The sequence below is a fragment of the Anabrus simplex genome, chromosome 5 (assembly GCF_040414725.1).
Source record: "Anabrus simplex isolate iqAnaSimp1 chromosome 5, ASM4041472v1, whole genome shotgun sequence".
NCBI lineage: Eukaryota > Metazoa > Arthropoda > Insecta > Orthoptera > Tettigoniidae > Anabrus > Anabrus simplex.
This window is the reverse complement of record NC_090269.1, coordinates 409,535,706-409,549,561: the sequence shown is the minus strand read 5'-3', so window position 1 is coordinate 409,549,561 and position 13,856 is coordinate 409,535,706. Positions and strand designations below refer to the sequence as shown.

Sequence of the window (13,856 nt, the reverse complement as noted above, 5' to 3'; positions counted from 1 at the left end):
TTGTGTCATTTCACCCCATACTTTGTATAAGGAACTGTTATCCTTGGAAGCCTGGGAAATTAGTATGAGTCAGTGGGTTTATTGCGAGTGTGTTTGTATTAGACGGACACCCTGCGCGAGGCTTGTGGCGTGGAGATGAACACCTTGTGGACACGCCTACCGCATTGGTGAAGTGAAAGGATGCAAAAAAAAAAAAAGAGATTGGTTCGGAAGCAGCCAAAAAGGGAGATTTGATAGGAAGCAGATACCCGGCGGAAGAGGAATAAGCCTATAAAATATTGGACGCAGCTATCATCGGAAGAATAAAACAAAAAACAAAACTAGAACAAGAAGGGAGTTATTATGTTGTCGGAACGGAAATTATCGTCATTGTGGAACTGATTTTGTATTTCACTATGTATCGTTAGTATTTCACGGAACTTCAATATTTATAGCAGTACACAGTACAGCGATAAGGTGAAACTGCCGAAACACGGTCATACTATATTATTCACGGTTCATGACATATTCTACGATTGTGTGAACAGAGAAATCTGTTTAGTTTGAGTCTACTATACGCTGTATAGACTTTGTATTCTCATAGAGAAACAGTTAAGATTGTGTGGATATTCAAATTAAGATGGAAAAATTCATGATGTGGATTTTCTGCAATCGAGATCATTTGTGATCGAATTTCATAGAAGTAGGGCCGATATCTAGCTTATAGACAAAGTAAATAGGGAGTGTTAGGCCCAATAGACCTAAACGGTTTACACGAAGAAAGAAACGATGGCCGTGGAGCAGATCTTCCACAGCGAAAAGGGGAACGAGTAACCATGGAAACTAGAGGACATCATCTGAAGCAAATTGGTGAGCTCGGACTAAATGATTATTTACCGAGGAAGTTGAATACGACGCGCTCAGCTATTTTCTGTTTAAGATTTTGCGCTTCGGATGGTTGAAAAATATATACGGATTGAAATTAATTAGTCGGTATAGAATATGAGTTGTTATTTGGACATTATGTAGCACTCTGCACGAAAAAGACGCGCAAAAAACATTTCAGTTTTCATATTTGTATGTTACTACGTTTATATTTATTGCCGCAACTCTGAGATAGCGCTTTCGTCGCAAAGTCTCCGGCTGAAATAAAGCAGCGTCAGAATGTCAGAGACTTGCCTGCAGACCTTTTGTCGGCAGACTTATCGGCCATACACACAGAGACATGTATGAAGAGACTGGTTTGCGCCGGCTTACCTCCGACTAAGTCTGCGCGTGTATGGGGCCCTTTAGATAATGCAAGCAACGATAAATTCCATTAACTTCAATTTTTTACAGGCTGAAAATGAGCTTTTCCACTTCATCTCTTGTTGTTTTAAATAAATTCATTTAAAATTGTGATTGCATTAATCTCTTTTCCTGTAGCGATACTTAATGGTTAATATTTCATATCCCACCCCAGTGATTTCAATCTGAGTCTCTATGTTACTAAAAATAAACGTTCGTCGCCATAAGACCTATCTGTGTCGATGCGACGTAAAGCCCGTAGCAAAAAAATAAAAAAATAAAAAATAAACGTTGCATTACAGTTCCTTTTAAACTGTAAAGCTGGCGCCCAATTATTGCATAGAGAAGTCGGAAACCATAGTAGAGTGCCAATTAAGATTCCTATATTGTGGCAGTTCTTACTTATTTCCTTTATGCTACGTGTACAGTCACATAAATGTCACTCAACGAGGAGCTGTTGAAGGGAGTGTTAAAAGAATGTCGCACCAACGCTAGGCTCGAAAACCATTAAGCATTCGTGAAAGGAATGCAGTTGAGGTCGAGTCAGTGATTTTGTGGGTTAAGTGAATATCCATATTATTTGTATGTGTGATTTTGGGGGAATCATGGCTGCACCAAGTGAAAAGGGTATAGAGTAGCGTGGCGGTAATCTGGTAAAGTGAAACGAGGCGCTGAATTCGAAGAATGTAGAGGGGATTTTTGAAGTAGATAAAATAGTACAGAGCGGAGGGAACATGGAAATCAGCACAGAATGGGAAGTAGCTAGGATGGAGCGCGAGAAAGAAAGTAATAAGAATGGCGACAGAAGTATTCAACAACTGTTCATAATGATGCAAGTGATATTTAAGCAAACGGATGGAATTAGGAGGGAAACGAAAGGGGCAGATGAAATTAGGAAGAACGTAGAGAAAACACAGATAGAGATAAAAGAAAATAGGAAGTAAATAGAACAGACGAAAGCCGAAATTAGCAGAGAAGTTAATATTAGGATGGATGTATTAAATCAACGATCAGATGAAGCTTTAGAACAGCAGAAACCTTTCGAGAAACTGTTAGAGGAACAGGAGACGAAACGTAGCCAACATGAAAAAGAGGTGGAGAGTAAGTTAAGCGGACATAGAAGCAAAGTCAGGGAATTAGAAGAGAAAGAGAACTGTTAAGTTAGGAGTGAAGTAAAACAGAAGTTCACAGAATGAACAACAAAATTATTTAAGAAGTAGGAAAAGTTAGTAAAATTTAAGTCCAAATACAACAACAACAACACGATGATCTGTGCGTAATGTGGAGTGTAATGAGAAAAGATGTAATGATAGGTTTAGGAAAACGGAGGAAGACGCTATTGAAATTAAAGTAATGAAAGAAAAACAGGAACACATTGCGAGTAACGTGGGAATAAGGGAGAAAAGAATGAATGAAGGCATTGTTAGTTCGGAGGCTCAAATATGTAAAGAGATTAGAGAAAACAAGGCAATATATGGAGTCAGTGCCATGGTATACGTTTCATATATAAAACTAAACTACCAAAATTAAATGGGAGGCAGACATTAGACTTCTTAAACACGGTTAGGAAACTTTTCGGAAAACGTATGGACGAAGGATTCATGGAATGGGAAGACGTGCCAGAGATAATTGGTAATGCTTTTATTGGTGAATCGAAAACATGGTCTGCGGTTTATAAAAGCAACATGACTGGTATAGTGGAATTCTAGAAATATTTCACGGAAATATTCTGGAGTGAATCGATACAAAGCAGAGAAAGAGAGCGATTTTTTTTTGTAAATTTAGACCACACGAAGGCGTCTCCAAGACAGAATATTTCCTGGCCCATGTTATGGTCTGTAAGGACGTAGATGGCATGTCAGCGGAGGAAGATATTGTTAAACTGTTAATTAGACATTTTCTTGACAAAATCCGTGAAGCCAGCTGTATGCAACAAGTAGAGTCGATTCAGGGCATGGAACGATTGTTAACACGTTTCGATGCGTTAGGTAGTACTAGCATAACACAAGAGCACACAAACTATCACACACAACAAAGAAGACACGAAAGCAGTCACCGTGGACTGTTCCAAGCGAGTCATCGTAATTTAGGAAATCAGTCACACCAGCCTAATCGTAATGTTCAAAGGGAACATAACGTAGAGGAAGGTACAAGTCGTAATCAAAATAAAATAGACAGAGTCATTTAAACGAGGTATAGATGGTAATGAGAGATCAGATTATCAGCCTTCAGAACATGTTGCGAGAAATTGTGTAATGACGCACATGGATTATGATCTCGATATTAGAGATGAGTTTTTACGGAAGATTGATGTTCAACAAGTCGAAGATGAAAGTAAAAGTGATAACCCCATTCTCACGATCGAAGTGTGGAGGGCGCGACATCAGCCTTTGTTCGATTCAGGGAGTCAAAGGTCATGTGTTAGTGCGAAATGGTATGAAGACAGGGAGAAGGAGAATCTTGAGTTAGAGGGAATGTCTGTTAAATCCACATACATGATCACTGCTGTAGGTAAACGATCTAAGCAGACTTGTAAACAAGTTGCCATACCGATTTGTATTAACGGGAAGTCGAATATTCAGATATGTCTGGTTATACCGAATCTAATATTTGATGTTATTTTGGGATTTGACTGGCTATGTTTATACTCAGCTCGGTTTGATTATGATGAGCCGATAGGATGTTTAAGGTGGGATCATGAGGATGTTAAAATCAGGTGGGAAATCGAAGTTCAGACGAGAGTGGAAGTTTGTAACATGTGGTGTGTCAATGAGGTTTCTAAACATATTGAAGAGGGAGCCAGTTTTAAGTTGTGTGAAGTGTTGTTAGAGAAGAACCAAGATGATGCTTTGGGAGAAGCAGCAAATAATAGTAATTTGGAAGAAGGTCAAAAGGTCGAATTGTTGTATGTGTTAAGAGAACACAAGGAAGTATTTTCGTCGAAACCTGGGAAGACACATGTTTATAGGCACTCATTTTCAATTCTGGATAAAAGTATATTTGCTGGATCGCGCTATCTGATCACACATAAATATGTTAAAGCCGTGGATGATCAAATAGAACCGATGTTTAGGTCATTAGTTCACGGCAAACACACTGCGTGGGTGAGTTATTTGGCGGTCATTGAGAGAAATGGATTGACATTGTACAGCACGATAGTACGAAATTTACCCCATCAGAGATTCATTTTGGCAGCAATCCAACAAACGTGCTGACAAAAGTATTAGTCCTTACACAGGAACCTCAGTGGGATACTCAGATATGTGTCCGTTTAGCGAGGGATAATTTCATTAAAGCGGATGAGAAGAGTAGCGAACAGCAGAAACGTCAGTTATTCGACGAGTTTCTGGTAGGGGATTCTGTTCTGTTTGGTGTTCCCATGCTCTCGTCTAGTCACTAAGAAATTCATTTTATTGTACCAGGGTCCACTCAAGATTCATTGTCGAGTTGGTCCCTGTGCGTACAAATTAAATGATGTTGACGCGTACAAATTAAAGGATGTTGACCGGGTCATTTCAGGCACATATAATATTCGGTCTCTGAGACGATATATTTCGGAGAATTAAACGGTGTATTTCCCAGGTGTTGTTCTTAGAACACAATATTGTACTAGTCAACCAACGTAAGTCCTGACACTATGGTGGAAGCCATGAATAATGTGGGAATCATTTTAATGCAGAAGGAAATTAATACTGTACGTTCTCTTGTAGTTTCTTTTATTTGCAATGAAAATAAGAAAGTGCTTGTGGACGTCTAATGGAGGTAAACCACGTGTGATGACGTGTGTGTTGTGTAGATAATAATAATTGAACTGCAGAACACTTTCATTAGTGACGTGCCAAGATATTGTTCATTACAGATGAGATATTGTAAATATTATATGTATATGTTGCTGAAAAACTTTCGCAAGAAAATCAGTGATGATTATTTGAATTGATGATAGTAGAGGTGGAACAGACATTCGTGAGAAATATGGAAGATTTAATTATGTATTTTTTATAGAATTTTGTAGAATGGAATGATATACATTAAGTAATGTGTTATTCACATATATGATATATCTGTAAATAACTGGAGGGCGTTATGTAACCTTCCAGGTTTTGACACATATAGATTATTTATATAGCCCAAATTACGTGATATCATACGATATCAAAAGATCTGTCATCGGAAATATTTAATCGACATCTGTAAATTTTTTACAGGCGATTTTAAATCTAGATAATATTAAAATCATTTATTATTTATATTATTACAGCATATTTTATTATTTATATAATGTTGGAAGAAGTTTTCATTATGTTCTGTATTGTGGTCTATACTAGAAACCTACAATTGTGTCATTTCACCCCATACTTTGTATAAGAAAGTTATATTCTTGGAAGCCTGGGAAATTGGTATGAGTCAATGGGTTTACCGCGAGCTTGTTTGAATTAGATGGACACCCTGCGCAAGGCTTGTGACGTGAGAGATGTACACCTTGTGGACACGCCTACCGCACTGGTGAAGAGAAAGGATGGAGAAAAGGGATTGTCTCGGAAGCAGCGAAGAAAAGAGATTGGATAGGCAGCAGATACCTGGTGGAAAGGGAATGAGCCTATAAAACATCGGACGCAGCTATCATCGTGGAACTCTAACGGGAACATGAACAAGAACGGGGTTATTACTTTTTCGGAACTGAACTTATTATCATTGTGAATTTGAAAGTTTGTAGTGGTACACAGTTCAGCTATGCCGAAACACGGTCATACTATATTGTTCACGGTTCGTGATATATTCTACGATTGTGTGGACAAAGATCTCTGTTTAGTTAGAGTCTACAATACTTTGTATAGACATTGTACTCTCGCAGCGAAACAGTTTAGTTAGTGTGGATATTCAAATTAGGATGGAAAAATTCATGATGTTGGATTTTCCCCGACCGAGATCAGTTGTGATCGCATTTCATAGAAGTAGGGCCGATATCTAACTTACAGACAAGGCAAATAGGGAGTGTTAGGCCCAATAGACCTAAATTGATTACTTGAAGGAAGGAAGGAAGGAAGGATGTCCATGGAACAGATCTACCACGGCGGAAAGGGGAACGAGTAACCACGGAAACTAGAGGACAACATCTGAAGCAAATTGATGAGCGGACGCTAGATAATGTAAGCGACGATAAATTCCATTAACTTCAAATATAATGAACCGCTCTGTTCATAACCGATTAGATACGATCTATGTGAATTTACAGTATGCAGATGAGACCACACAGGAATCGTATAATGGGAAACATTATTGCGCAACATAACACAATATTGCGCGCTTTTGAAGACATCATAGCTTTTGTATTAGGGTGTAGTTCACAGCCTGAACAAAGGGGAGATGAAGCCCCGCTAATTACTTCACTTTACGGCTTCCGATTCCAGCATATCTGCAAGAAAGGCTGGAGAATTCATGCTGGAGGGAAATAAAACTCGACGGATATCTCTGCCCACAGGAGGAATATAGAGATTATAAAACGATAGTAGGAACGAGGGCAATTTTCTTAGCAATTTGATGTGCCGCATGAAGATATTCATAATCTCTATGAATCAATGGGTATTTGTCTCAAGTACTGTGAGAGAAATTCCATTTCGGGAGAGGAGTTCAAGTGGCCCGCCCAGGAGGAATCTCGCATGCGTGGGTAAGTCACTTCAATAAATACTGCGCGCTTGGGACGTGGAGATCATTCTCTGTCCACAAAGCTGCATGTGAGGTGTACCTCGTGTGTCAGGACTCAGCAATAGAAGAAAGCATTCATCTTGATGGTTTGCAGTTAGAGAGACTTCGGTGTCCGAGTGGCAAGTAAGTGGCAATCTTGTAAATTTAGAACTGAATTTTGAACAGTGAATTGATTTTAATGACTTTAGTTAGAAACATTTCTTTGCGACTATTACTCTACGAAGAGTCGAATATACAGGAGTCTGACGCTAACTTTTTTTAAGTCGGTCTAGGCTCGGTGTGACAGTACTACTTCAATTGCTTTAGTATAATCTATGTCAAACTACAAGTATATCCGTACGTGAAGTTCGTCTGCACTGTTTCACGAATATTAATTCAAATGATAGGCACGGTAGCTACAAGGACTGCGTTAGAAATCAAGTTAGGGATATATGCATGCAACTATTTATATATTATAATACTGCATTTCCTTACAGTTGTCTGACATCGAGATTTCGCCCACCAGTGCTAATTCATCACGGCGTGTGCCTGCGTAACGTGAACGTCAACGTGGACATCCTTCGCCGCAGGGAGACAACGATCCAGGACCGGCTAGTGGTGGTCATCACGTCCAGTCAAAGCATCATGAGCAGCTAGAAGACGGCAATCGAGTTTTGAGTGTGGTTGGTCAGTACGGTCAATTCAGTCGTCAGTACGAGGTTCCAGTGAAGAATGAAGACCTTGGTGATGTCGCTGAGAACGAGCCCAGGACCGCTTTTTTCTGCTACCAGTAGTAACGTGGGTTACTTAGTTGATGTCCGTCATGGAGAGCCGCTAAATGTTACCACAGATGAAGGTCAGACAAATTCTAACGTATAAGCATGGGCCAGAATAGGGTAGCATCGCAAAATTTGTAAACAGAATTTAACGCCCGTCAGATGTGTATGTAAAAATATTTTGATGCCCGTCTGGCACCTGTAAATAAGTTATACTCAGGATAAATCATGCATGATTAGTGTAGATTAGTGTTTGCTTCTTGTATTCTTGAAGTACAGTTTCATTTGTGTCTTATTTGGTGGGACGTTATCAATGATTTGAAGAAGGGATTGTTATTAGATAATCCATTGAAAGAATTGTGCAGTCTAAGAATTTTTATAGGTAGACCTTGTGTCTTAGGGCCTAGTTGGAAATGTGTGAGGCATGTTTAGACCTAAGTTTCCTTTAGTTGTCAGCTGTAAAACTGTAAGATCCTCGCAATACTTCCTGTAACGCAACTCAGGACCTTGCACGGGAATCGAGCCGCAATGCATTCAAGCAGAACGTAAATCACAGGCGAGAGGTATTTGCGTAATAAGCCCAGGGATGATTAGAGGTAAAAGAGCCCTAAATTGCGCGTATAAAGCAAATAGAAGCATTTATATGATATGGAACTGCTGATAGCAAGCCATGTTAATGAAAATATGTGCGTGCAGAAAAATGCACTGGAAATTAGGGTACGGATGCTCTGAGTCGAGCTCTATTTATGAATTAATTGGGATGCTGGAATTCGCACCATGTGTAATAAGAATACGTGTGATAGTTTCACGTCTGTGATGTAAATGAGAGTGCATAGTAATTAAGACCCCTTGCGGGGTCGTAAATCACTTGAGCAATGAAAGATGGCGCTCGGTGACTGCTGCGGGCTCCCTGGTCTTGCAAAAAAGGAGAAGTTTTCTGACGTCATTTGTTTCCTTGACGTCTCCTTGACTGAGCTGACAAAGAGGTCATTGTCGCCAAGGTGAAGTTTAACCTGATTTCAACATGCTTTAAAGTGTATACACACAGCTTTGCTGTACTTTTTACTACAGGAAGGGGTTGATCCCATACTATTCTGCGCTTCGTCAATTGATTGTTTTTGTATTTTAATGTAATTTGAGATATCGCATGACTTCCCGAGGAATCATGGGTTCATGTCTCCGACATTATGCCGCGTGTGTTGTATGTCTAGTGTTAAGTTCGTGTGTTATAGTTTTAATTGTCCTGCAGTGTAACGTAAAGATGTTTAATTATCAGAATTTATTAGGGTAATATGTGCGAAGGAAATCCCTCTCTGATCCATCTTTCCTTATGTTGAGGTAGATACTTGACTGTGTTAGAAGATGTCTGCCCCTCGCCAAGATATAGGAACAAGTACAGTAAACGGATCGGAGTATGAAGATATAGAATTTTCCCCTCTGAAACTTGGAAAGCGAACGGGGATGCCACTTCTTGGCTTTCTAATTGATTTGATATAAATTGAACTAATGTAAATTTTTCACCAATTTAAATATGTAATATCCATCTTCACTTTGTGATAAATTTTGTTATTGGATTTGGAATTTGTGGCAACTCACAGATATTTAAAAATTATTTTGGGTTAGTTTTAACCTGAACTATCCTTTCCTCTTGTATTTACTTCTTCGACGCCCTATTTCACTTACGTGTTTTCAACGACTGAGCTAACTGGCTCTGCAGAAGAGGAATTCCGGAGTTCAGGTAAGCTATGTGCCAGGGTTTAAACACCGTATGGTGAGTATGTTTTCCCACTATAGAACATCTGATCGGTTCTCAGCGTCGGCTTGTGTTTCACAGCATCGTGACGAAATCATCACAGAACCTACAGTATAATCGAGAAATTAGAATAATTTTAACGAATGTCCTTGAAGAAGCATTCCCTATCATCGGGTTTATCAGCATTCATGAGCTATTGGACATAAGTGTAAAAGTACTGTTGTGTGAAATTGTTTATTTAATTGTTCCTCTCCCTTATTAAAGTATTTTATTTATGATAAATCACTAACCTGTAACAGCCATGTATTGTCCGTCCTTCAAATAATCGTGTACACCAACAAATACATAGTCATTATTCCTGGCTCCCGTAAACTTTGGCTTCCTGGAGAAGAATTTCTTCACTACCTCTGGCTCAGCATCTGAGTTGATGACTATGAGGTGTCCACCTTCTCGAACACAAATAGAGCGAGCAGTTTCCCAGTCCACTGCGTTTGTATGCAGCTTGTAGAAGCCTAGTCCAGGGAACAATTCGTGGTCTTCTCTCCAACGTGACGATTTCAACTCCGCTGCTAAACAGAACGGACAATTATTCAATTAGACCATACCAGTGCGATGGTTTTATCCCAGTTGATGGTATCATCTACATTTGAGGATAGTTATGTATCAGACTGTGGAAATAACTTCAGAAATTTTTATCGTTTCACATAATTCTGCAGAATATGCCATAAAATTGAATTTCACACTCATATTTTACATTACTTTGCATCGTTAAGTCGGATTAGATGTTCTACCCCACTCTTTCTATAAATGTGTTCACTGTGTAGAAACAAATCAAAATGGAAATAATTTCAGAAATATACATAGATATAGATATATAAATAGACGTGTGTGTGTCCGTATATTTCACCTCTCAGCCAAAACTAACAACCGAAGACCACTGGTGTTTGTGTGTGGCAGTAGCCTCGAGCTTCCCATCGTGCAACATGGTGGCTGCGTGTGTCGGTGGCTGTGGTGGTGTCGGAGGTGTGGGGTGCTAAAAGTGGCCGACTAAAGAGAATGTACGTCTATGTCCGTATATTACACCTTGCAGCCACAACTACGCATCGCAGGCCACTGATATTTGTGGGTGGTGGTAGCCTGGAGTCTCCCATCGTCCACTATCGGGATTGCATGTCTGAGCACTGGTGGTTTGAGAGATATGAGGCTTGGAAGTGGCTGAATTTAGTCACTGAATGAAGTAAAATGAATGGCAATATACTGGAAGTATCGGTGTGAGAATGTACTCTAGAAGGCTGTTATAAGTACTCATCGGCTTTCTACATAATCTTTAATTAGTCTAGCAGGAGTATGGCGATCTCACAACCTTAACAGTTTTCTGCTTGAGTACATATGTGAGTATTTTCTGTTTCTTTAATAAAAGCAGATACTTAGTGAAACAGCTTCTTGGCAGTATTACTGAGGCAGTAATCCTAACCGGCAGAGAAACAGGAAAGTCGGTTTCATAACAAGAATTTCATTGATCTCAATTTATTTGTCATTTTGTTCCAAACGGTTACAATGTCTAGTGAGATTATCATACAGTATGAATATCATTAATGCTCAGGATCAAACGTTCCATAATTGCGAAGTTTATTTGAAGGATTCCTGTTTAACACATGATTAGCTCTACGTTGCATTCTCCCTGTCGGATATTGCAGAAGATCAGTTTGTGCATGCGCCAGACAGCAAGACATCAAATGCATGCTATAAGAATGTATATTTATGAAACGACTTAGAATATAAGACATTTATGTACCCAGAAGAAAGATTAAAATTAAAACAAGAAACAGAACAATTGTTTTCTAATGCACGTCTTCTGTATTATATAGAGAAAACTGTACGGATGTGCAAAAAGCCAGCGAAGTGATTTGTCTTCAGCTAGTATGATAGTAAAATTATTGTTACGTGTTGGCGGGGTAAGTAAGTAAATAAATGAGTACAGAACCTGGTAGCGTCCTATTTCTAAGATTTATTAACTAAGCACTACAATTACAAATTTACACACACAGACGATAGCCGAGCTTACAAATTGCACACGTACGCGGTTACACACTTACACGGTTCGCGCGTTCTCTCCCTTAGTTTCTCTTATGTTCCATCTACGATGACACACACACACACACATCAGGGTAACAGGAACGAGTCCTCGGTTCCAACAGGCAGATACTCCATCAGGCTGACATCTCAGACCAGGCTATCACTGACTGCGCTCTTCGCTAACTCACACCAGCGAACTCAATCTCGCTCTCGCTCACTCACTCACTCACTGACTATCACTCACTCTCTGTCTAACTCTCACTGACTGCAGGCAGGTCGTTCCTCTCTTATATACCAGCGCTGGCCCTTCCAGAATCGTCCGGATGCTCGATGGATCCAGGAACCTCGCGAGATGGAACACTCCAGATTAATAGTCGAGTCATTTCCGTCGTCCCATGCGGCGCGACCAAGGATAGAAGAGTGAAGGGCCGGCCCAGCGCTTAAGTGTTGCTCGCGATTGGCGCGGTCGAGCGTAAGGGGGGTGGGGCGATGGGTGACGAGCTCGGCCCGTAGCAAGTTGGCATGGTTGACGCTATAACCATTACATTATTTTTAAAGCCGATAAGTTAAATGTCTAGGAAATACTGAGAAATTTAGAAACTTTGAAATTTGCTGTTAAACTTTTTGTTTGATTGAAATCAAATGAATTACTAATTCACTTCACAATGGATGGCCTAATACATATCCATGGACTCAGATTACACCCAGACGAAACCTACCAATGAAATGCGAACTCTGAACTATTCTATCACGTCGACGTACATCTATCATGAATGGTCACCGAGAGGCTTATCGAGAAGATAAAAAAATAGATTGGAAACCTATGGGTCAACGAAATTAAATAAACCTAGATTCAGCTGGGATTTCTGACTTTGATATCCTAAAAAACATCAGATATTTTGATATGTTTATTTCTGGTTCCCACCCGCCAAACTTACTAAGTCCCGGAAATGAGTCTTATAGGATAGCAAGGAATATTTATTAGCCAGGCTTAAGAGGTATAGGGAACGAAAAAATTCTCCAAAATGAACTTGTCAAAAGCACTCCACAGTTGGCTTGAGTCAATAATAATATTGTTCTCCCTCTTCTTCTTCTTCTTCTTCTTCTTCTTCTTCTTCTTATTATTATTATTATTATTATTATTATTATTATTATTATTATTATTATTATTGTAGCCATTGGGACAACAGAGACCGATATTTCACGGGGGCGGACGAGCGGTGACATCATGAGTGTGCCTGCAGTGAGGGAAACAACAGCTTCTGCGAATAATTACAGTTCGCAATAAGGAAGCTGCAAGAGGAAGCTGGAAGATGATTAATAATGAAGGATGCGACGAGAATGATCTGTAAGTGGAAACAACGAGAAACATCTGTGGTAGTGTTTAAAGAACAAACCCGGCGAGATTGTGTCAGTCTTGTGTGATTCAATGTTGTTTCAATCGCAACTGAGTTATGAGGTAGTCGCAGGCCTCTTCTTGGGTCTCCGAGTACAATAGAGAAACGTGCGACGAGTTGTGAAGTGAGCTGTACGGGCAGGGTCATTGCATTTTGACGAACCGTGTTGGAGAACAGGGGTTTGAAGCAGCGGTGTGTATCATCATCAATACATTATTAATAAACACCCTTGTGTTAACATGCGCCCCGTTTCAGTCGTAATTTGAACTTCCTAAATATTTCTGAAGTATTTTGAGCAAAGAGAATCTGGATACTTTCAAATGTTCTATTGGTTTCTCACTGCAGCCCAAATTTGTTAAAATTAACGACAGACATGTAACAATTTCCTTCTCAGAAAATAAATTTTCTTCATTTAAATTTGTTTTTGGAGTAAAAATTAAATAATGTAACGCACAGTTCTTCTTCTTAATAATAACAAACTGTTCACTTCACAGACATCTTAGAAATGTTCTGAATTAAGTAAAAACCGGAATTATTAGGAATGGAATTCTCTCCTATTTGGTAAAATACCTCTTATATATTCACTACATCGTCCGCAATTATCACGACATGCTAGAGGTTGTATGCCTTCTCAAGACCAGTGATCACTTTCGGCATGAAACCGGGCACGTTCACAATGAAATTTAAATGTTCAACTTTGGAAAAAATCGAGAAGGTTCTCATCTGTTCCGACAGGTCATTATTCCCATTCCTATGTATTGTTCACCGCAACACACTAACAATTAAATCTGTGAAACTGGATTCGCAATAAACTGTCAAAATTAAATAATATTTGTGCCTTTCTAACTACACCCCCAAAACCCCTATACACCCTACCCCCGAAAGCCAGCCCCATCGGATAAGGGT

The 13,856-nt window shown here is 39.5% G+C and overlaps 1 protein-coding gene across 2 annotated transcripts in view; it reads right to left on the bottom strand.

Moving 5' to 3' along the window:
- Window positions 1-13,856, bottom strand: part of LOC136875019 (hemolymph lipopolysaccharide-binding protein-like) — a 61,236-nt gene that overhangs the window by 21,485 nt on the left and 25,895 nt on the right. Inside the window, exon 4 of one of the 2 annotated variants that reach the window (XM_067148737.2) lies at window positions 9,768-10,046. In XM_067148737.2, coding sequence (XP_067004838.2) covers window positions 9,768-10,046 — 279 coding nt within the window. The remainder of the gene's footprint in view (window positions 1-9,767; window positions 10,047-13,856) is intronic. The other variant, XM_067148738.2, reaches the window with a different exon arrangement.